At 51.1% G+C, this 23,300-nt stretch overlaps 1 protein-coding gene across 6 annotated transcripts in view; it reads right to left on the bottom strand.

Moving 5' to 3' along the window:
* NDEL1 (nudE neurodevelopment protein 1 like 1) overlaps positions 1 to 16,252 on the bottom strand; it is a 39,305-nt gene extending 23,053 nt beyond the window's left edge. For 2 of the 6 annotated variants that reach the window (XM_075903469.1, XM_075903465.1), the window contains exon 1: positions 16,105 to 16,252. In XM_075903469.1, the coding sequence (XP_075759584.1) occupies positions 16,105 to 16,170 (66 nt within the window). In that variant the 5' untranslated portion in view covers positions 16,171 to 16,252. Of the gene's footprint in view, positions 1 to 11,018; positions 11,124 to 14,710; positions 14,861 to 16,104 lie in introns of those variants that run through there. The other 4 variants (XM_075903466.1, XM_075903467.1, XM_075903470.1 and 1 more) reach the window with 4 other exon arrangements.
* Between the last annotated feature and the right edge of the window lie 7,048 nt (positions 16,253 to 23,300).

Raw genomic sequence — 23,300 nt, 5'->3', positions numbered from 1 at the left:
CTTGTCATCTGGGGCTTTAACAAGCAACAATCACCAGGACTCACATTTTAGAGACCTGGCCTTGCTCAGTAAACGTGGCACACCACAACTGTCCCGCATTCAATAAAGGGGGAACACGAAAATACCTTAAGCAGCAGGACTTAATCCATAAATAATGCAAAGGAAAGCTGTCACTGCATCTCTCCAGCTCAGCATGCAGCTGCTATAATTAGGTCAGGAGACCCAAGTTCATGCAAAGGACAAAAAGCACCTCAAAAACTCCTCCCACTCTGCCCCTTGAGTCACTTCAAATGCACTTCCTTTAGAATCACGTGTTTGCCACTTGCGGTAGCACTGAGCCGCTCTCATGAAGCAGGGCCCTGCTGGGCTAGGTGCCACACTGACACGGTCCAAGAGCTTCCTGTCTAAGTAGTGTTTTGGTGTCCATCATGCCAAGGAGGAGCTTACATGAGGATCCCACTGAGCCTCACTATAATCCCTCTCGACACACCGTCCTGCCAGCACCAGGGCAGCAGCAGATTGGTGCCCGTTAATTTTCACAGGACAGAGCTGGTTGTACATTCATTTATTTTTGCAAGGAGAGGGGAGCCGTGGTAGTTGCCTTTGGCTTGGCACAGCAGCGTGAACACACGGCAGCATGTTCTATGCTGTAGCAGCACAGGAGTTCTCAGCAGAAAGCACCAGCTGTAAATTTATTTTGACAGCTACTTTTAATTCTGTGAAAAGAGGCGTAGAGGGAATAGCTCCCAGAGCTACAGTACATTTCCTTGCATGGTTTCCACCTATCATCTATCACCAAGGCAATTTAGCATCGTGAAAGTACAAAAGCTTAAGCTTCCATGCAGTGGCCTCCGGCACACCTACAGGTCCCTGGACTCCACAACATGAAGGCTGCATGGGGAGTGAGTATAACTCTGCTCAAAACCTGACTGCGTCAGAGAACCTGTTTGTTAACATGCTCTGACCTATGGCTCCAGGGAACCCTTTGCTGCAGCCTGGCACATGTGACATGCTTGAGATCAAGAGTAAACTCTTTCCCCCTCCCCTCAGATACAGGATACACGATGCTTAGCCTATGCAGCTCCAAAATATTTCATCTTAAGAATATACAGCCAGCAAGCACCATACGCGGAAAGTCCAGTGTTCACACAGCGCACAGCTTAGACAACAAGGCATCTTGCATCATCTTCTAGCAGTGCATCCAGCCAATTCTCCTCCCCACCCATTCAAGCCAAGCTGGGGGAAACACACCTGAGGCAGCCCCGCCAACTGCAGGATCAGGAATGGACCAGAGAGGCTATTGGAGACCTTAGAGCTTTTCCAGCTCTCTAGATTATGCTGTGGTTAGAGGGAGGAAGTGAGAGTTTCTTCTTAGAAAAAGGCTTTACCAGTTTACTGTACAACATGTATTTATACACATTTGCCCTGCCCTGGGGTACTCCAGCCAACTATAAGCTGCACCCAACCCAGTCAAGCTACCCTGCTGGGACAAACTTGTTCTAGGCATGATGGGAGACTAGGTCAGCCTAAAATCCCCTGCAGAACCCCTGGGTGGGAAGTTTCAGGGAAGAAATGAATATCCTCAATTCCACCCATTGGAATCTCTCTGCAAGCAATGAGCACCAGCTCTTCAAAGCAAGTCCACCACCCCTTGTCATGGCCTACTTCTGAGTCAGGAACATCTCGTAATGTATTCAAGGTTACTATCAGACCCAGCATTATCAGCATGGACATCTGATCTGTCTATTGCCCGGCTGAGATACCTGATCCCGGATATTAATGCTGCCAGCGATATTCCATACTGACACCTGACTGGGTCCAAAACAACCGGAGGAATTCAGAGCCTGCTGTGGTTGGCCTACCATCATTTCAGCAATTTCCCAGCATTTGGGAGGTGACAGGGAAAGTTTTAAAAAGTTCTGTATTTTTAGGGTGGCTTATAAAGCTTTTGAATTGCCTAAGAATGCTCATTTGTAAACTATCCATAGCTCCAATTCCAGATGGCATGAAAATTATCCTGTTTTTCCAATCTTGTTACCTAGAGGCTCAACAGGATCCACACTATTAAATACACAGCATACAATCTAGAATCACACTCACTCACTTCCTCTGCACCAGTTTATTCAGCTTTCTCGTTGCATGGCCAGGGAACTTCACTTATACCCCAACAAGGTAGATCTGGTTCAGTACCAATAGAAACTTAACTATAACTCCTGGGCCTGCTCTGTAGGTGGCTTTTATTGAGTCTACATTTGACAGAGAATCTCTGTTCATAATTAAGTTATAGCTTGCACTTTCCTTTATTTTGCATTTAACTATTAGATGGTTTTAAACAAAACAACAGGACACCTACGAACAGCAGGATAGCTGCTATGTGACCTTTGCCTCTCCCAGACTTTTTCTTGTCTATTTAAAGTGCAAGGCTGATTTGTACCTTATACAAGAGGGCCCCTAGGCACTGTTGTGATACCCATAAAGAAGAAGAGGCTAGTTTGTTGTAAAACTGCGTGTCCCACACGTTAACCACAAGCAGTCGTCACTATAGTGGCTATTGCTTCAAAACTGGTTGGCCACCACAGCTGTAAGGCATATGCCAGTGCAATCATGGTAACAAGTTAATTAACAGTGCTCTACTTCATCTCTGGTTAATTCCTCGCCCTACTAGTTATATATGGGAGTTCAGAGCCATTACGACAAGCCCTCACTCATGGACTTCAATGGGAGTTTTGTACATGGGACGTTTGTAGTACTGAGCTTTAACACTGTCAGAGCATGGCAGAGACATTGCACTGGCTTCTTCCAGGGCATGTCCTTAAAGAGGATAATTTTGAGCAGGGAAATCAAAGCTGGATTCACTGTATGAATACACAGGGCAACACCACTCTTCAGTATTCATTGGCTGCCCCTAGGAGAACCCAAATAACTGGCTAAAACTCCAGAATCAAAGTAATTCTAGAACACGAACCAATTTGAAAATGGGCTCATTCCTTCCAAGCCCTTAATCCACAGGTGAACAGGACCTCCCTCCTCCCCCCCCCCCCCCTCACGGGGACCACACTTCTAGCAGAAGGGAATCCCGGACTGAGACAACAGTGGATGTTTTAACAGCTGGGATCATTTTGAAACCTACCAGCTCACGATCTTCAAGTAGAAGTTATCTGAAGACACTTCTCTCTGCATGGGACCAACTGGCCACCTGCCTCAGAGAGGTTTAGGAATAGGGTATATAACTTAGAATATTTCAGAGTCAAATGATGAACCCACTGCACAGCCTGAGTGAACAGGCTTGGTGCTAGGAAGAGCCTTAAAATACTGTCTCCTAATGGTAGATGTGGGACAGCACTTCCAGAACAAAGCCATTTGAAGCTGCTCTTCAACTAAGCCATTAGAACACAGCACAGCTCACTACATAACAGAATACCTAGAAATGCTTCCCCGGCCCCCGGTCACATGACTGTGTGCTACTATTAGTGCTCACACCGAGTGTCAACCTGAAACACCGAACACAGAATGTGGGATTTAAAATGGGCAGCTTTCCGTGAGCACAGGATCCGCCCTCGCTGCCCAATTCAGTGATGCTTCCCTGCCAGGCTAAGCTATATGAGCTCAGCCTGGGTGTGTGAAAAAGTCAGACCCCTCAAGCATCTGTTAGAGGCAGGCACGACTCAGCCAAGGTAAGGGCCCATGCAACATTAGTCATTCCTGCAGCTTGCTTGATCTGAAACATTCCTCATCTTCCCATCAAAAGGCAGTTTATCGTGGAAAATAAAACTAACTAGTGCATTTAATGCCCATGAAACAGGTCATCTGTGTAGGTTTTAAATAGCTTCTTGTAGGCCATGCCACACAAGAATCTCACTGGCTTCCCACCTACCCGCCCACCACTTCGATCCCCCAAATTATTCCGAGAGCCAGAGAACAGAACACAGAGCAGAGGCAAAGTAAGGCTACGACTCACTACGCATTAAGGACGTGGTTTCCAGCTCATGTGTACATACTTGCAGTACTTCTCACTGAGTTAGGGCAAGGATAGGTAGCAGCAGTGGAGGTATGGCTTAGCTGTACCAAGTACAAACCCACCTGAACTCCTCGGTACATACCGGACATGCCTAAACTCTGCCACTGCTGCCCATGCTACTGTGACCATCCTGGTATTCGTGTTTGTGCTCTCATCATGCTAGCACAACGATGTGTGCGCAAACTGGCAATCACACCCTGAGCTCATAGTGTCGAAGTAGCCTCTGACCCTGGTCTTTCTGGAAGGGTGGAGAGCAGCCAGACTAAGTAACCAGACTCTATAATCCAGGGTGATAACAGACTTCCCTTCCCTATCACCTGCCAAAGGACACTTGGCCTGCACCCCCACTCTTTAAGGTGTCCCTACTGTCAGCTGATAACCCCATGGCTCAGAGTTATACTTGGCCAAGACAACACACGGCAAGGAACAAATCTTGGGCCTTTGCATCTTGAGATAAAAAAGCCCCATCATCACCTATTCTGGCTGCCAGATTCCTCATCTTCCTGAAACTAAGCCTGATTCATGACCTCCTCCAACCTCTGCCACTGATAAAAAAGTTAGAGTGACAGGGAGAGACTCTTTAGCACAGGAATGGAATGAGACTCTAGCAACATCCTGGGGTCTCTGGGCAGTCTGCTACTTTTTCCACTCAGACACTGGTAAAAATGTAAGAAAGCTCACAAGGCTCACTCACATCCTTCCCATTCTCTACCTTTTTGTACTGGCTGTACCTGCTGTGCCCCCAGCAAGAACACTAACTGAGCAATAACTACATTTAGACTATCACACTCTTGATCGCTCCCCTTCCAAAGTTCTCAGGACAGGCCTAGGAAGCAAACAGCTGGCAAAAGCCAACACAGCAACATTGATTTTTTTTTTAGCTGGTTAGTTATTAAAATGTTTGAGAAACAAATTACATTTCTTTCATCGATTTACTATTGCTTCCTTGTCTTGAAATAGGAGCTGGAAGCATTTTCATACACAGATTGGAAGACGGCCCACTTCACTATCACTTTAACAAGTGCACCTACATCCTTTACTGAAATACTATTTGTGCACTTAATATTCTCCGGTGAACTACAGCAGATGTCTTATACCTCTTACAGCAGCAGCACATGGGTTGTAGCAGAAAGGATGCCACTGCCCCAAAACTGCTGTCTCATAATGGCCAATGCTAAACAATCCTGCTCTAAGTTTGGGCCAGGCAGTCTGCAGAACCTGACTAAATCCTGCCTGCAGAAAAGAGCACGATATAAGCTATCCAAATGAAGCCCGGGTCTCTTAGCCTGACGCATTTCCCAGAAGCCTCCCTGTGAGGAACAAACCAAACAATTGTCAAATCTGAGGGCTGATTGTGGCACATGTAACTTGCAGCTTTAGCAGCACCAGAATATAAGCGCAGATACTATCTGCAACCAGCTAGGCGCAAACTAATGCAAGAAGTCTCTTATCACAAAATCAAGCTACAGTTGCCAATGCATGATCCATTAGCAGTTGTAGGTTGAGGTGTGACAAGAGACTCAAGGATTCATCCTTTCCCGGTGCTCACTTAGTTTCAGACTCTGGTGTGGTGAAACAAGTGAATTACAACATAGACTGTACCTCTCTCTGCCAGCTCCAAACGGCACGTGCCAAAGCACCTTCAAAGAGAAAGATAAAAGACTCACCCAAGAACTGAACCTGCAGGCACAGGAAATAAAAGCCTCACAGAAGTAGAGACCATTAAGAATAAACTAGTAACTTAGTGATAGAAATTTAGCCGTGTTAGTCTGGTGTAGCTGAAACAAAATACAGGACTATGTAGCACTTTAAAGACTAACAAGATGGTTTATTAGATGATGAGCTTTTGTGGGCCAGACCCACTTCCTCAGATCAAATAGTGGAAGAAAATAGTCACAGCCATATATACCAAAGGATACAATTAAAAAAAATGAACACATATGAAAAGGACAAATCACATTTCAGAACAGAAGGGGGATGCGGGGGGGGATGCAGCTTGACTTTCTAAATGGGGATGTACAGCCCTACTCCACACCTCACAACACGAAAGGCCACATGCTCTCAGCAGGGCCCAATGTAAGCAAGCATTGCTAAAGCCAGTACAGAGGGCGATGCTGATAAGAGGTCTGTAACAATCCATATCTTCTAAAGCAATTACTGCCCGTGCTTCTGAACAAGCTGCAGATTCACAGCTTTCATACACAGCTCACCAAGCTCATGCCTTCATGAATTTCAGTTCAAACAGCTGATCTGGTTGCCTCAAGAAGCTGGAAAATTACTTCTTATCCAAGAGGTATTGGCCCTCCTTAGGAAGGCCATGTATGGTCAGTGCAGCAAAGCCAGTCTCTCTGACAGCAGGACTAGAGAACCTGGGATCAGATGAGGAATAAAATTCCAAAAGTCGCTAGAGAAGCTCGTAAAGAGCAACAGGCTATGAGTAACTGCTGGGACTGAAGTTCAGGAAACCACAAATCCATGCTTGGATCCCTCAAACCTCCACTGAGATCTCTCGGCAACCTATACTTTCTCAGTGATGTCACTGCATTTCCAGAGGTATGTGCCTGGACCACTGACACTTTCCTGGATACTGACGGCTGATGAATGGCAAAACAAATCTAAGACACTAAAGAGAGAAACACCTTACTGCATCTCATTCTGCTCTCCCTAGAACGGTTCAATTCCCTGAATTCACATTCTGGAGCCCAGGTCAGAAAAGCCTAACAGAAGCAGTAGCAGAGAAGTCTCTCTAAACAACTTTGCAGGATGCCAGGCGCAGGTCAGCTTTCAACCTGAAAACACTGTGGGTCTTCATAAACTTTCAGGACAAGATGTGTGGACTGAAAGGGCACAGAACAGCTTTCCCTTTCAGAGACTGCACTCAAGAAAAGAAAAGGCACCAAACAGCACTGTTCTCCCTCTGTTTCTCTACGTGGTTTGTTTCCACTTCCAGACCGGGCAGTTACTCTTACACTTTGAGCCTGGAAAAAGGGATGCTGCAAAATGACCAGATAAAGGGGAATGCAGTTTGTCATGCAGATAATATTGAACTGTTTACTGTTCAGTCACAGATTAATTAAGCTGGCAATTGTTTCCAACATCTACACAGACAAAACCCCATATACAACCAATGGAATTTAGTGATGCTGGGGAATGGAAACATAGAAAGTTTATGCCCTGTCTTCCAGAACCTCTGGTATGGTAAATGTCACTGATCTACCCTATTCACACAGGCCTTTTTAACACTACACTGATGCCAGGTCTACACTAAACATTTTCACTGACATACTGGTCAGGGAGGTGTCCTTTTGTCAGTACTGCATAGCTTATTTTAGAGGGATTAAACGGTTAACCAAAAAGCATACCGATAAGCATAAGGTTTACCAGTACGCTTACTGCTGAACTCTGGCGGTGGCAGGCGGCAGCCAGTGGCAGGCCATGAGGTTAAAACGGTTACCCGGTTAACCATTTAACATCCTAACTCGGGGTGGTAAAATAAGCTATGCTAGCTAACATGCAGTTTTGCCAGTATAAGTTGCATCCACATTTTGGGAGCACAGTATATCAGTACAGTACATTCAGCACAGTGTTCCTAGTGCAGCTACCACAAGGTAAACCCACCATGGTCAACCCACATGGAGATATTGTGCAAGACTTCAGCAAGTTTACCTCACCATGGAGCTAAAGCACCTTGCTTTCCCTGTGTTTTTATCACAGAACAGCTCACGTATGTCACCCCAAGGTTTTTAAAAAAAAAAAAACACATCTTTTAGGTGGCAAAGAAAAGGACTTTGTTATGACCAAGGCTCACATGCGTGGTAGACCTGATGTGCTAGCTCCAGGAACATATTTCTTAATTATGATGGGTGTGGTTAATTAGTCCTATCAGTTCAGAACATCTGCATAACAGGCACAGAATATCATCAATGCATCAAACACTGAAAACAATCCCTTTTGACCCTTTTTTGCCCTGTTTTAATTCCTTCTTACTGTTATACACCAATCCAACAAACCACTGTGCCTGGCAGCAAGCTGCTCCTGGCTCCTTACAGTATGCTGCAAGCCCATTCCCCAGTCCAAATGCAGCCAAGCAACTCCCAGCTGCAGATTTTCATGTTTACTCAGCAATTTTCTTTGCTTCCCAGTCACAGTCCCAGCACAGCTCTCTCCACCTCCCATGATCTAATTAGCTTGTCAATTTCACTTAGAATTGAAAATTCCCATGAACAGCCAATGAACAGTCCCGATACAAAATGCCAGAGAGATGCCTCTTAGGATGCATGGGTGGATGAGGGTAGTTTGTCTAGCCACACCTCAGAAGGGAAAGAGATCCTTGAAAGTTAAGCTGTAGCCATTGATTTCCTGTGTTGCTCTGCTACTCCTGACTAGTATGCCTGGTGCAATTTGTGACACTCACACATCACACTAGGGGCACTAAGCAGCGAATCAAACCAAGTAAGCTGAAAGGTAGGTTTGTTGGCCTCTGGAAAAGCCACAAAATAAAGACAAAAATAATTATTTAAAAGACATCTGATCTATCAACTAACTTACATGAAATCTGTAGAGAGTAACTATTCCAACATTGATTGCACTTATGCAGGAATGTCCAGGGAGACAGCAGCCCATCCACAAATGATGAATAATCCCCTACTTACAACTGGCTTTGCTGTCAGCAGACACTAATCAGCTCTTCCTCAGAATTGCTGCTAATGCCCGTGCTTCCCCAATTCTGGCCTGTGGGGTCTCTCCCCTTCGGCTGGAATCACACCTCCCTACCCAGGCAGACAGACATGCTGTACAAGTAGTAGTGTGGATGTTGCAGTTCAGGCTTGCCACTCCCACATCCCACCTCCAAGCCCACACAACCCCCGGGTCTGAACTCAGGCAGCTAGCCCCTGCTGCTACCTGTACACAGCATCAGCACTTCTATTTCTAGCATGCTAGCTCAATTAACGCATGCCTGGGGACCCACCACCTAGGGGACCCTGAGAGTCTGCAGAGTGCTGAGAGATCACATTGTGTGGCTTTCATTGTCTCCAGATGCTTCTGTGAGCATCCAGGCTCTCAAGTGGAAGGAAGAGCCAAAGGCAACAGGAATCGTCAGCCAGCCTAGCTGTCTCCCCGGGGCCCTCTGCTAGATAGGGGGATGAGGTGAAGGAGCTACCTTCACCATCAGTGAAACTGCAGCTGCCAGGGACCAGTAGGAGATAGGAACAAGAATGCAGCCACGGAAAAGGAACCAAGTATCAGGGAAAGGTACCAGACAGCAGAGAAGCATGGGCAACAGAGGAAAAGATGAGCCTGGGTAACCAGTCTGATTTTAACAAAATACTTATTGCACTATTGACACCAAAAATACACTGAATGCTTTCTTAATGTCACTTCACTGTGGAAACAACTGCCAGAGGCATGGTAAGTGATCAGCAATGGGAGGAGAAGAGATGCCCTCAACTGCGAATGGAAAGAAGGGCATCCAAGAGACAAGCTCTCTACTGAGATGTGCTTCAGCCCACTAAATAAGTTTGAGAACCCTTGGCTTACATAACTGTAAACCCAAATCCTGCACACCTCACTAGGGATGTTGCATCCCATTTAACTGATTAGTCAGTTAAACTTGAAATTTAACCAGTTAACCAATTAAGAGGGGGCACTTCAGCCAGGCTGGGTTGGAGCACCTCCCCCCCTGTGGCCGGGCTGGAGCAGCACCCTGCCGCAGGCTGGAACTGCTCTAGCCTGACTGCTGCCTGCACCCTCCTGGGCCCACCACAGCCAGCCAGAGTAGCCCCTGCCTGTGATGCATCGGGCCTGCTGTGGACAGGGGTTGCTTGGACGCCTGGAGCAGACCTTGTCCACAGCAGGTTCCACAGGGCTGGAGTCAGTGGTTTTTTTTGCTTAAAAAAAAAAAAAGGTGCCAGACTCCAGGGGAAAAGTTGTTGAGTTCTGACTGAAGGTGCCGGTACTGCATACTGGACAGTACCATCACAAAAGAAGCACTGGCTGGAGCAGCCCCCCTGTCCATGGTGGGCAGGGAGATGCTCCAGCTCCCATGGGTTAACCTTTCACAACCCTACTCCTCCCTCAGGCATTCACCTGCAGATTATAGCCTTAGAGAACAGTCTCTATCCAATCAATGAACTCCCTTGCCATTGAAGACTTTCTTCCCCTACTACCAGCTACTGGATGTCTGAACTGAACATGTTGTGGTAGAGAATCAAGGTGAAGAATGTTTGCAGAATGATTCCTAAAAACTATTTTATAAAGAGGTGACATGAAGTAAAATGTAATGGAAGCAATAAGAAAACCTGTCGCCTCTGAACAGGTGCAAAGATGCTGAGTGCACATAAATTAGCAGCTGTTTTCAATGGATACATTTTAAATTCTGGAGAGGTTCCTATTTATCTAACAGGCCAGAATATTAGTATGGCACTTTTAAACAAAAAACACCCTTAAAGTACTGCACTTTCATAAAGAACCTGTTATCAGTATGCCTATTCCTGGCAGACATCAATGTCAAGGGAAATGAGTGTAATAAAGGGAAATTGCCTTGTACAAATATATATTTAATAATTTGTAATGTTCCTCCCACAGTATTTGCTGAGAAAATACTGCACAGTCACAAGAGTGTATTGGGTTCTGCTGGAAGTGTTATTTCAAAATAAGTAAGTTACGTATATGTATGAAAATCAGTGCCTGTTGATGCCACATATGCAATGTATACATGCTCAGGTATTAACAGCGTAGCGCATGTTTCATAAGCTCTGCAAGTTAGGGCAGAATTAATTGTCCTCAGAGCTTCAAAGTTTCCTCTGATTTTTCCACAGGGAGAATGAAAGCCAGCCAAACTCCAGCAGCAGCCCTCCCCATCAATTACATGATGCAACCCTGGTGTATTAAAAAACAGCCTTTCTGAAGCTTGGCTGCCTTAACTTAGGCTCCTAAAAATTCATGTTGTCTCCAAATTGAAGTGACCTACTTTTCACAGACCATTTGATTTGGAACCTACCTTTAAGCACCCAAGTGTGAAACCTGAATTTTGAGGGTATGCACATCAACAGCAACCTGTGATTCTGGCAACGCTTCCTGAGTCCACTCAGATCAGAACTGTTCCCTGCACACAGAGACAAACACAGGTGAAAGTGGCTACTTCAGCCCATCAGATTAAATCCAGCATTTTCAAATGTGCTAACCCAACAGGCACTGGGCTACTCAATTGGATTGGAATTTGGGTTTATAACAGTCCATTTCTGACTGGCAGAAGCTGAGGCCAAACATTGCCTCGTCGTGTCAATGGAGGGCACTCTCCAACTGCAGGTAGCTAGTGCAAGTTCTCCAAACAATAAGAAAGTTGCCCCTCAAACCCTTGTTGTGATGACGGAGAGAAAATTGTCCAGTTTGGAGCCTGGTCTCGCCATCCGTCCAAGATATCTGAGCTGCACCTCTCTCTTAGTAAATACTGGAGGCAGTTCAGACTTGCCAGTGGCGCTCCAGGGCTTGGCCATAACTCCTGCCCCACCCAAATGCCTGATTTCTGCCTCCAGTGGTGCAAACAGAGCAGACTCCAGGACTCTCAACATGCTTAACCACTGATCTCCAATTTTTAACGTTTCTTGGAGGCAGCAGTGAGCCCCCTTCCTTTTTGGAGGTCCAACATGCCCGAAGCTTTGCGTCCCAAACAAAACTATCTGCCAAGTTCTTTCTCCATCATGATCAAGGTTAAGAGAGTTCAGAACATCACCTCCCTAGAAATGAAAGTGTCCAGGCTGGCCCTTCAAGATTTCCAGGAAAACTGAGGAAGGTGCACACCCTTAGCTATTTACAGATGATGACCTTGGGACACAAACTAGTAAAAGGACACAAAAAGCTCATCAACAAAGTGATGCAGATTCTCTCCTGATTGGAGGTCACTTCTACCACAGCAATTCACACAGAAGGGACATTGAACACTTAAGCAAACTGGCAAAACCCATCAGCTGATAAATAACTGTGAACAGTTCCTGAACAAAGTGGTATTCCAGCTGATACCTAAGGGACCAGACTGTTCTTATGTGGACCCCATCACCGAAAATCTAAGCTCCTGCTCACCAGAGCAGACATCGCTGGGAACGGATGCTCTGGTTCACAAATGGACATATCTCGTATGTATCCTTTCCTTCCTTGTATGGGAAGACAGAAGGGATACAAGGAAAATAAATTAACAAGGTCATACTAGTCACACTGAATTGGCCAAAGAGACTGAAGTTCTCATGCCTAATGGAACTGTCAAAGATTTCCAACCTATTTCTCCAGCTGACAGGACTTTTCTATCCCCAAGTTGGCTTTTGCATCCCAAATCAGGTTACACAAGTCTGACAATCGGCTATTGAGCAGCAACAGATGGGATATTATTCCAGTGTAATAGATACCCTCCGAACTCTCTATCCTCCTGCACCTCACAGATTATGGACAAATCTATCTTACTAATGTCAAGATCCAAGAGACCAACCATCCTGGTTCTGCTGGATTTCTTACAGAACAGCCGAGACCGTCGCACACTGCATCTGACATCTCAGAGCTAAATAGTGCTATGCTGATCCAAGACTGTAGCAGACCAATGGTATTAGCATTCCTGGGTGGTGGCAGGATATCTGTCCAAAGCAATAGTGAGGCCTATCAGCCTAGCCTGGAACCTGCACCAAAATAACAAACTCTCACAGTAATCTATTGAAACAATGGCATCTATGGGCCTGTACTCTAGATTCATGAAGATATAGCTCTTGGTTGAAATCCCATCAACTAAAATAAGACTAGAGCCTTACTGGGCATCACAAGAGCATAAGGTAGGTCTTTATACTCATTCATTACCCAGGAAATTCTTCCTTCCACACATACCAAGAGATCATTCTTCCTGAGTTTTCCCCAAAGCCTAACCAAGCATAAGAAAACCATGAAACTGTGGCATGCAAGACCAGCTAGGGGGACTGAGTGCAGCATCAGCAAAATATATTCAACTCCAAACTGGTCTCAGAAGGGACAATACCTGTTCCATATGTTCTCCAGCAGCCTTCTGGTCAGAAAAACTGGTTGTCACCAGAAAAACCTCTGTAAAAGGGCACTCACCAAATCCTTTATTAAAGCACTACAAGCTCGACATGCTAACCTCCACAGCAGCACAGTGGCAAATGTATGGGGGAAGGGTCGTGACCAAGTATGAGTGCCATAAGCACCACCCAGAATGGACTCTGATACCTCCCAAATGGATATCAATACCAAAAAGTTATTAAGGGAACAATTTCTCTAACCTTGAGAAGTTGGAGATAGAATGGTTTGTTATGCCAAGTACACCAGGGATTCTTAACTATTTTGTAGCAAGAAACATGTGACTGACTGTGTTATTGGGGGCGAAAGAGTTGTTGATCTTCTACCCACAAGTCTAAGTCAATCTTTAAGCAGCTAATATTTACAAGAGACAGAGAACACAGAAGTAACTGTGGACACAAGACATCCCCTTTTGCAACAATGAAGATTTTCTGTTATCGTCAGGAGCTATTTTCCAGACTACTCCAGAATCTGTTTCCATCAGGTGAACTGGACCTTTAAAGCACAATTTTCATTCTATCCAAACTGGACCATCCTCTAGTTCATATTAATAGCATAGTTACAGTGTACAGATCAGAAACAACCAAGGTGACAGATCTATTGTAGTTATGTCAGTGCAATTTAAGTATATAGTTGCACAAATCAAAAAGGGAATTTTATATGTTTTAAACTGAACAAGGACAAATTAAATAGAGATCAGAAATCGATTATAACTGACTATTTCAGACACACAACTCTAACCACAAGTGCATACTACAACATACAAACATTCTGCCCAGAGATGGGCACAGAAATCTCTTCACCTGTATGAAATCACAAGATTCCTTGACTAGCAGAGTGTAATATGCACTGCAGAGGCAGCATGCTCCAGCAAAGGGAAGGGGAGGAGGAAGACAAGTGGCAATTTCAATCACCAGCAATCTCTCATAAGGAACAGCAGTGACAGAGACTGCAAGAGCCCTAGCTAGGCGGACGAATGACTGTTGGAATACGGCACAACGTGTGTGTGGGAAGAAGCTGTGAAGTTGGATCCTTCCTTGGGGTTTCAGCAAAGAGCTGCTTGTTCCCACTGCCTTCACGTGCCTCACACCAGATTTGGGATACTTAGTTTAAGCTTTTCAGGGCATCCCTCTCCTGGTGAAAAGTCTCTCCTGAAGAATGGACCAAGTTAACGCCTAAACCTGCCCTTTTCTCTGCAGGAACAGAAATAGTATTTTCAATGACTCACTGGACTTAAGTGCATTTGACATCATGAGCATATTTATGTATCCTAGCAACCATCTGACAGCAAACATTTTGCAGACCTTTCCCTTTTTCCATACACAGCAGTGAGACTACCACTTTTGGCAAGCAATATATAGGAGAGAGAGAAAGAGAAAGACAGAGAGAGAAAGGCAATCCAACCCTACTGCCCAACAGTGCTTTCCAGGCCCTGAGGATTGCCTTCACCAAAAAAAGTAATCCTGAAAGTGGGCTTTAACCATAGGTTTAGTGGACATGAAGGTGACTAACCAGCAGGGACAAACCACATTCAGCATCACAAAAGATAACCATTGAGAAAAATCCACTAAGAGCAGGTTCTCTCACAGACAGCTGACAGGAGCCTCTGTCCCAACCCACCAGTCAGTTGTAGTCAGCATCATCTCAGCTGCCCAGACTGCTGAAGTCATGTGAGCACAGCCCCAGCTCCTCCAACCGCCGCACCATCTCTGTGGGCCCTGAACATCATGCAGTCCCTGTGCCTGGCAGCCCAAGGACCCCCCCCCCCCGGGGACCCTGCGCCCTCAGCGCCTGGCAGCCCAAGGACCCCCCCCCCCGGGGACCCTGCGCCCTCAGCGCCTGGCAGCCCAAGGACCCCCCCCCCCCCCCCGGGGACCCTGCGCCCTCAGCGCCTGGCAGCCCAAGGACCCCCCCCCCCGGGGACCCTGCGCCCTCAGCGCCTGGCAGCCCAAGGACCCCCCCCCCGGGGACCCCGCGCCCTCAGCGCCTGGCAGCCCAAGGACCCCCCCCCGGGGACCCCGCGCCCTCAGCGCCTGGCAGCCCAAGGACCCCCCCCCCGGGGACCCTGCGCCCTCAGCGCCTGGCAGCCCAAGGACCCCCCCCCCGGGGACCCTGCGCCCTCAGCGCCTGGCAGCCCAAGGACCCCCCCCCCCGGGGACCCTGCGCCCTCAGCGCCTGGCAGCCCAAGGACCCCCCCCCCGGGGACCCTGCGCCCTCAGCGCCTGGCAGCCCAAGGACCCCCCCCCCCGGGGACCCCGCGCCCTCAGCGCCTGGCAGCCCAAGGACCCCCCCCCCCCCGGGGACCCTGCGCCCTCAGCGCCTGGCAGCCCAAGGACCCCCCCCCCCCGGGGACCCCGCGCCCTCAGCGCCTGGCAGCCCAAGGACCCCCCCCCCGGGGACCCTGCGCCCTCAGCGCCTGGCAGCCCAAGGACCCCCCCCCCGGGGACCCTGCGCCCTCAGCGCCTGGCAGCCCAAGGACCCCCCCCCCGGGACCCTGCGCCCTCAGCGCCTGGCAGCCCAAGGACCCCCCCCCCCCCCGGGGACCCCGCGCCCTCAGCGCCTGGCAGCCCAAGGACCCCCCCCCCCCCCGGGGACCCCGCGCCCTCAGGTGCCACATCCCCGCTGATCACCGCCCCGCCCGCACTGGGGCCCTAGGCCCTCGACTCGGCCCCCCTGCCACGCGCCAGCCGAGGGGCCGGCCAGAGGCGCGGGGAGGGGCCGGCAGTGCCGGGGGGGCCGCCGGTGAGTGACGCCCCCGTCACTAATCGCAGCTCGCCAGGGCTCCGGCTCCGGCCAATGGCAGGCGGGGGCGGGACCTGCCCCGTTGTCAGTTTACAGCCAATCCCGTGCGCTTTGCGGAGCAGGAACCGCGGCCCCGCCGGGCGCCCCCCGCCCCCGGGCCCCGCGCTCCCTCACGAGCCCCGGGCCCGCCACAGGGCGGCTCCCCGTCAGCCCCCCCGCGTGCCCGGCCCGCCCTGCCCGGAGCCCGCCCGCGCCGCGCGCCCCCCACTCACCGCGCGCAGCCCTGTCACGGCGGCAGCATCTCCCCGCTGCCTGCCCGGCTCCGAAGCCTGCCTCATCCGGGCTCCGCGGGGGCGGGGCCGCCGCTGTGACGGCGGGCTCGGGGGCGGGGCCGGGCCGCACGTCACAGCGAGGGGCGGGGCCGCGGCCCCGACGCGCCATGGGGAGGCGGGGCTCGGGGTGCGGCGGGCTCTGCTGCCTACGCCCCGCCCCGCGGAAGGGGAAGCAGGGCCGGAAATGCGGGTGAAATCGGGAAAGGGAGCCGCCCGGATCCGGTCACGTGGTAGCCAGGCCCCGCCTCGCGCTGGGGGCGCGGCTCAGGGGCGAGCCGGCGGGGGGCGCCCGGCCCGGGTGCAAAGGCGGCTCCGCGCTGGGCGCAGCGGGGAAGAACAGCGGAAGCGATCGGCTGAGAGAGGCCCGTGCACGGGGGGGGCGCTGACCCCCGCCCCCCAGAGGGGAGACCAGCCCCGCCCCCCGCACGCGCCCCGGGGCCGCTAATAGATTCCGTGCGCGCCTGCCCCGGCCCGGCCCGCGGGGGCTGCAGGGGGGCCCCGTGCAGAGGTCCCCGCCCCGGGGCGCGGCGCTGCGTAGACCAGCGAATCGGCCCGGCCCGGCTGGTCATGCTCATGTGAGGTCCAGGAGATCAGGCACCCCCCTAGACGGGCTGCTGTCACCCCACGCTGCTGCCTCTTTATCAGAGGCAGCAGCACAAAGCGACAGGCAGCCAGTCCGCGAGGGGAGCTGGTTTTTAAACCAGCTCTCCTCCTGGACCCCCTGACTCCCTGCACTGCTGCCTCTGATGTGGAGGCAGCAGCACGAGTGGCAGGGAGGTCTTCGGGAGTGAGGCCAGAGCGCACTGGCTGCTGGCGCTGCCCCTGGGGGCTATCTACTAGCCGTGTCACTGATAAGAATTCATGAGGTTAATTGACTATTTAGTTAACCGATATCTAACATCCCTAGTCGAGACCAGATTACCCCATCCCTGGGCTCTGATTTAGGTAAATATACACTATCCCAGCCCAGAGTAGAGGGAAGTGGGGGGGGGGGGGGGTAAGTTGAAGAGCGAGTCTGGCCCACGCTCAACCTGCATTAGCACTTCCTGGTACTACATCTGAAACAGGACCTGGGCTCAGTCCCACAGGATGGGAGCTGCTGCTGTGGCTTGCATGTGGGGTGAGGTCAGTCTCCAGGCTACCCCGTGGCCTCCCCTCTGACTGGGCCAGGAATAGGGCTGCAGTTCTGGGGAAGTGACACGCGATGAGGGTGATTAAAACAAAAACACAGTTTGTGGGTTGCCTTCGTAAAAAGTTTGGGAGCTGCTGATCTGGGGCCCTCAGGGAAGGGACCGTGGCTCGGTGTGGGTTCACGCAGCACCCTGCCCTGACCAGCTCAGATCTTCAGTGACTGCTCCATTGACTGCAGCAGAGCCACCGGGATTTACTGATCTAGGATCTGTCTTAATACGCCCCAGGACTAGTGCCCATGGATGTGTGTGTCTCACTTAGCTGCTCTATGCTCCAGTTCCCTGCTCTGCGACATGCAGCAGATGGTTCCCTGTCTGGCTTGGATGCTGGGGGGCTTGGTTCGTGTTTCCCGGAGGCTATGAGAAGGGCTCTGGGCGGTTTCACTGTCGTTCCTGCTGCGCAGCCCTTGTCTGCCACTCAGCTCCAGCCAGCCTATGCTAAGCCTTTCCCCAGTCAGAGAACCTATAGCGTAGCGATACGGCTGTGTACTAACATCTGGTCCCTCTCTACCCCTTCTCCAGCATGCCCCACCCTTCTCCCTACTCCCCCTCAGTCTTTTGTCTTTCTCCCCCCAAGTCCCGTATTCTAGCTCACTGCACGGCTGCTGTGTCCGGAATATCCGGGCACCTCGCACGCCTTGACCTATTGGTCTCACAGCATCCCTAGGTGGGGGGGAACTTTGCCACTGAGAAATGAGGGCCTGGATCCACAAAGGGACTTTGGCATTGCCTGAGTCAGCATCGTGGGACCTAAACCATCACAGGACCAACATTCGGTGATCCACAAAGCTGAGTTAGGGCCTCAGTGCATGGGGAAGAAACAGGCACCCACGAATGGGACCCACCAAAGCCAGTATGCTGGGGAGGGGGCTACCTCAGCCAGACAGCGGGAGATGCCAATGACGGGTGTGTGCTAAACCTTGCCCTCCCCTGGAGTACGGCACCTAGGCTGGGCTGCAGGTAGGTGCCCATTGGGACAGGTTGGCCTTGGGGTGCCACCAGGAGCTGGAGTACTGCTGAGCCCTCTGACCCACCAGCCTGAGCTGCTTCTCATACTGTGCTGCTGTGAAAAGCTGCAGATCTGCTCCTGGTGCTACACGTCCTCCAGCGGTCACACGGGTAGGGGCACACCCAGCTGCAATACAGGCAGGCCCCTGACCAGTCACTGCATGGCGCGGCAATAGAGAGGCTACAACTTCCCAGTTTAGGACCCCTCACTGGAGTATAGACCCCACATGATGCCATGTGGCACCGCACAGGGAATTGTACCGTGTCAGCTCATAGAGTTCCCCCACTCCCAATGTGGAGAGAAAATGCAACCGCCCCCCTGAGCTCAGATTTCCCAGCATTTCACTCCAAATGTGCTGGTTTGGATTAGCACATCAAACACGTGTATTAATGATTAAAACCCAAGCTTTTAAGGGATTAAAAGTGACAGCAAACAAATCAAAGCAGATCACTTAGTAAAAACGCAAATCAGGCCTAGGATACTGGAACGATAGGATACGAATTAGCAAACTCTCGCCCTGGCTGAGGATAGAACCAGGCTGTAGATTCTCTAGTTTTGCAGCTTGGAATCCTCAGGTTTTCATACATGGGCTAGAAACCCGTTAGCTTGGGGGCCCACACTGCCCCCAGGTCAGTCTTTGTTCCTCAGGGGTTTGGGGAGGCCTCTGGTGTGGGAGTAAAGAACAGCCTCAGACGTCTCTCTCCACCTTATATCGCTTGGACACATGCAGGAACCCTTTGCTGGAAACTCAGCTTGTGGGAAACGTTGCCACCCCAAGATGGATGCCCAGAGTCCTTGCGTACCTTGCTGAGCCATAACGTACCAGGGTCTGGGACAGTCATAGCAAGGTGAGGTTCTTCCAGAGTCCGTTGGCTTTGCTGATGGGCCGTCAGCGTTGTCTGGCTTCTTCAATGCCGCCCCGGAAAGGCTGGTTGTGGGTGTCGCCCAGAGTGAGCACAATTTTCATACAGACCCAGTGTCGATGTTCCTAACGCTAGGGACTGGAGTGACACATGCACACAAACAGAATAGGCAGAATCAACGAATCACAGCCCCCCGTGACACCTCCCATCACCTGTCTTACACAAAATGCATCGTACTGATGCCATGGCCGTGTCATCATGAGATCCCTGACGAACGTGGCATATAATGTCACGTCCCTGCCTCCTAGCAATACGTGCCTGGGAAGGATCCTATTCTGGAATTAGGCGGCTGCCTTGCTCCTCCTGTAGCAGCGGGGGAGGGGGAGCAGGCTGACCTCTCTGCGTAACTTTTAGCCCAGTGGTTTTAGCACTCACCTGGGACGTGGGGGACCTGGGTCGAATCCCTCCCTCTGTGCTGTCTGCACTCGAGAGGGATGGAGCCTGGCCACGGAAGGGAGCCTGCAGGAACCCGGCTTCCCCGCCGCACGTCCCCCAGCTCAGTGGCTGCAGGTGCACAAGTAGGATAATCGTGTTCGGCTCCCCATGAGGCAGAGGGGGAACCGAGCCCAGGTCTAACCGGTGGGCTCGGTTAGAAGGTAGGTGCTGCTTCCCCTCCACTGGCCAGATTCTGAATGGGACCAAGGCCAGTAGGTGGCCTCTGAGTGCCCCTGCCCAGCCCAGGCCCTGCAGGCGAGTGGGGTGCCCCTCCACCTGTCTTCCCCCAGCTTGGGCATGGCTCTTGCGCTGAGGCAGGAGCTAGGCTACAGCCACCTGCTTAAAAGGAGGCAGCAACGCGCACGCCCAGGAGCGGAGAGGTCGGTGCCAGCTGGGCACCTACAGTTCAGGGCAGCCTAGTGCGGGGCTTTGTAAGTCACAGCGGTGACTGAACCAGGCTTTTAGACACAGAAGTGGATCTGGGCCCATGCGATTTTGTGACGAGGGCGGATAATAGCAGGAGCAGGCTCAGGGACCCAGGCTCCAAATGGATCTCTGGTTGGGGCGGGGCAGGGCAGGAGGGGGCGTGGGGACCGGGCACTATTCCTGCCCCTGCCAAACTGTTCCCACACGTCAGGGTCTCCAGGGCCGGCAGCGCAGCTCTCTGAGCCTTCCCCAGCAACACGTATTTAACACAGAGTCAAATTCAACGGGCCCGCTTCTCTGAGGGAAGGTCCCACATGTCCCGGGTCCAAATAGCATCCCTGGAAACAGGCAGAAGGTTAATGGATGATGATCCGCACTATTGTGGGGTGCCAACAATTGCACAAATGCTCCAAATCTCTGCCAGCCCGCCGGGGTCCCAGAACAGATTATGTAAACTAGGTCAGTACATTTGAAAGCCGTAAGGGACTGTTACGATGGCCTAATAAGTCAGACAATGACAAGCTCAGAACGTCTGGGTGAACCACAGCGGATCCTGTAGCAAGACGCAGAGCTGGTCTTAGAGGCGGGCGAGCTAGGCGGTCTCCCAGGGCCACCATTTTCAAGGGGCTGCCGACAGAGCTTGTTTTAGGGACGGGCCACGATCACATTTCAGCCCGACCTCCTGAATCCTCCGCCCAGGTTTCCCTGGTTACTCCCTGACCCTTTTTTTTTTTTGGTCCAGTATTTTTTTTAAACCATCTGGCAACCCTACGGGCGAGCCAGGCAGTCACCCGGTGCCGCCAATTGGTTAGGACCAGCCCTGGCAAGACTTCAATTGATGGAGAAACTACCGCATGCCTTGGACAGTCGTCCCAATGCTGAATCGCCCTCTCCGTGTGGTGGCTTGGTTGTTTGTTTTGTTCTATTTGTAACTTATTTTTGGTTTGAATTTGACTATCTTCAGCTTCCAGCCCCGGATCTTGTTATGCTTCTGGCTGGTCCATCAGAGCTCTCCGCTCTCAGAAATCTTCTCTCCACATAAATACGTAACCACAGACTACGATTAAATCCATTGCATAACTTTCTCGTTGGTAACTAAACCAAAGGGAGCTTCTTAAATCTCTGGTTGTCAGGCAGGTTTCTCAGACCTTGAATTGTTTGTTTGGCTCGCTGCTGAGCACGTTCCAGGGGAGAGTCTGGTTCTGCAGTCCTTACTCATGCAAAACACTCAGGCTAAAATCAGTGGGCCCAGTGCTGCTCTCAGGGTAGCCAGTGGGGACTTGCCTTGGCAGAGGGACCGCAGGATCTCACCCCAGGCCATGGCTACGCTGCAGCGTTATGTCAAATAACTGACGTTATTCCAAAATAACAAAGCGTATCTCCAGCGGTGGCCTGTCAATATAGGCGAACTAGGCAGTCTCCTAGGGCGCCAAGAAAAACGGCCGTTGAGGGCTTTGGAGGCGGGGGCGCCGATCGCGTGCAAATCGCGCATTTCGCCTAGGGCGCCAGTTGCCAGCAGCTCGTCTAGGGCCGCTCCTGCGTGTCTACACTGCAAGCCATTATCTCGAAATAATGTGGAGCTGGAGGCTTCTGACTCCGACTCCTGGTAACCCTCATTTCACGAGGAGTAAGGGCATTCGGAGGGAGAGTGCTCTTCCTTCCACCTCCTGCTGGGCAGACAGTGCCAAAAGCCCAGTTACGCTATTTCGACTTCAGCTGCACAATTGACACAGCTCCAGTTGTGCGGCTGAATTCGACGTCAGCTCTGCTGTGTAGACACCCCCGAGATTTCTGTCCCTCTTAGTTTGTAGCATATTTGCATGCGAATATAGCCCTGCGCTCCCTGAATCATGAGACAGGGGAAGCTGTGTGAGGCTGGGCAGAGCGAGGCGGCTGGGGGGCTGGTGTTTTCCAAGGGAGGACTTGATTTGTATGGTATCTTTGTTATGGCTGCAGTATTCTCAGCTGGAAGTAGCTACGGGCGTCTGTTTATTGAATATGTGCTCTGTGTGTCCTTGTAGAATGCCAAGGGTGCCTCTAGCGTGGCCTGGCCTTCCTTCCTGCACCGAGATCTAAAGCAGTAAGATAAGCGGATAATGCACCCAGGTCTGAGAGGGGGTGGGGGGTGCACTCTCCGGGCACGCTCCAAACACACTGGCGGCAGGATTTGTCTAGCACGTCGGCACATCACAGACCCACGGGGCAGTAAGGAGGAAGAGCCTAGAGCCGTAGTCCGAAGAAAATCACGCCCCAGCTGCGGTCACTGCACAGAGGGGCTGAACAGTCTGCTTCTTTCAGCTCTCTAGAGCACACCTGAATATTACTGCCATTGTGATCTGGCCTGTGGCTCCATCCTCAGTTCTGCCAGCTCACAGATTTTCGATATGTCGCGGCCCTTCGCTGTGCCTCAGTTTCCCCATTTGTACAATGGGATTATTAGGAGTTAGCCCTGTTTTTGAAGTGCTTTGGGAACTGGGGCAGGGCTGCAGAAGCACATTGCGCTCTGACCACAGACGTGCCGAGTCGCAGGATTAAATGACTCTTTACGCTCACGGGGCGTGGGACTCCCGTTGATTCCAAAGGCCTGTCTGTTTTCGGGACCCTCCACATTTGATTTACTAGAGGAAGCTCAAGGCGAGGAGCAGCTTGGAGACTTTTCTCCCCCAGTGTTTGGGTTTGATCCTAGCGCTGAGGTGCCCCTGCTTCGAATGGGTCATTGCAAGAGTTTTGTCCTGTCTAGGTCATGATGCAAATGAGACTCCTGGCTTACCCAGGAAGGCCGGGTCGAGCAGACATGTGGCTCTGATTTGGACACGGCATCAAAAGGATCAGCGTGACTCATGCCACGTCAGTCCCACTGAAGCAGAAACCCCGGCAGCAGCTGACACATCACAACAGGGTCTGAGCTGCCCTGACCCATCGGGATTGGAGCCTGCGAACAAGAGTCTGTGCTGGGATCCGAGCTACCCAAGGGGCCTGGCTTGCTTGCCTGGTTAACTTGGGCTTTAAGTAAATGTTTGCTTGGAGGGATGTCTTGCCTGTGCCCTGTTGTAATCTGGGGTTGTTCCCAGGCCTTCGGCAAGGGGCACTGAGGCCGGAGCCTCACAAAGGAGCAGTCACTTAGCATTAGCTGCTGCACAATGCAGCCAAGTC

Source organism: Pelodiscus sinensis, chromosome 20, assembly GCF_049634645.1.
Source record: "Pelodiscus sinensis isolate JC-2024 chromosome 20, ASM4963464v1, whole genome shotgun sequence".
Taxonomy (NCBI): Eukaryota; Metazoa; Chordata; order Testudines; family Trionychidae; genus Pelodiscus; species Pelodiscus sinensis.
Note: the sequence above shows the minus strand (reverse complement) of the source record. Positions and strands in the feature narration are given on the sequence as shown.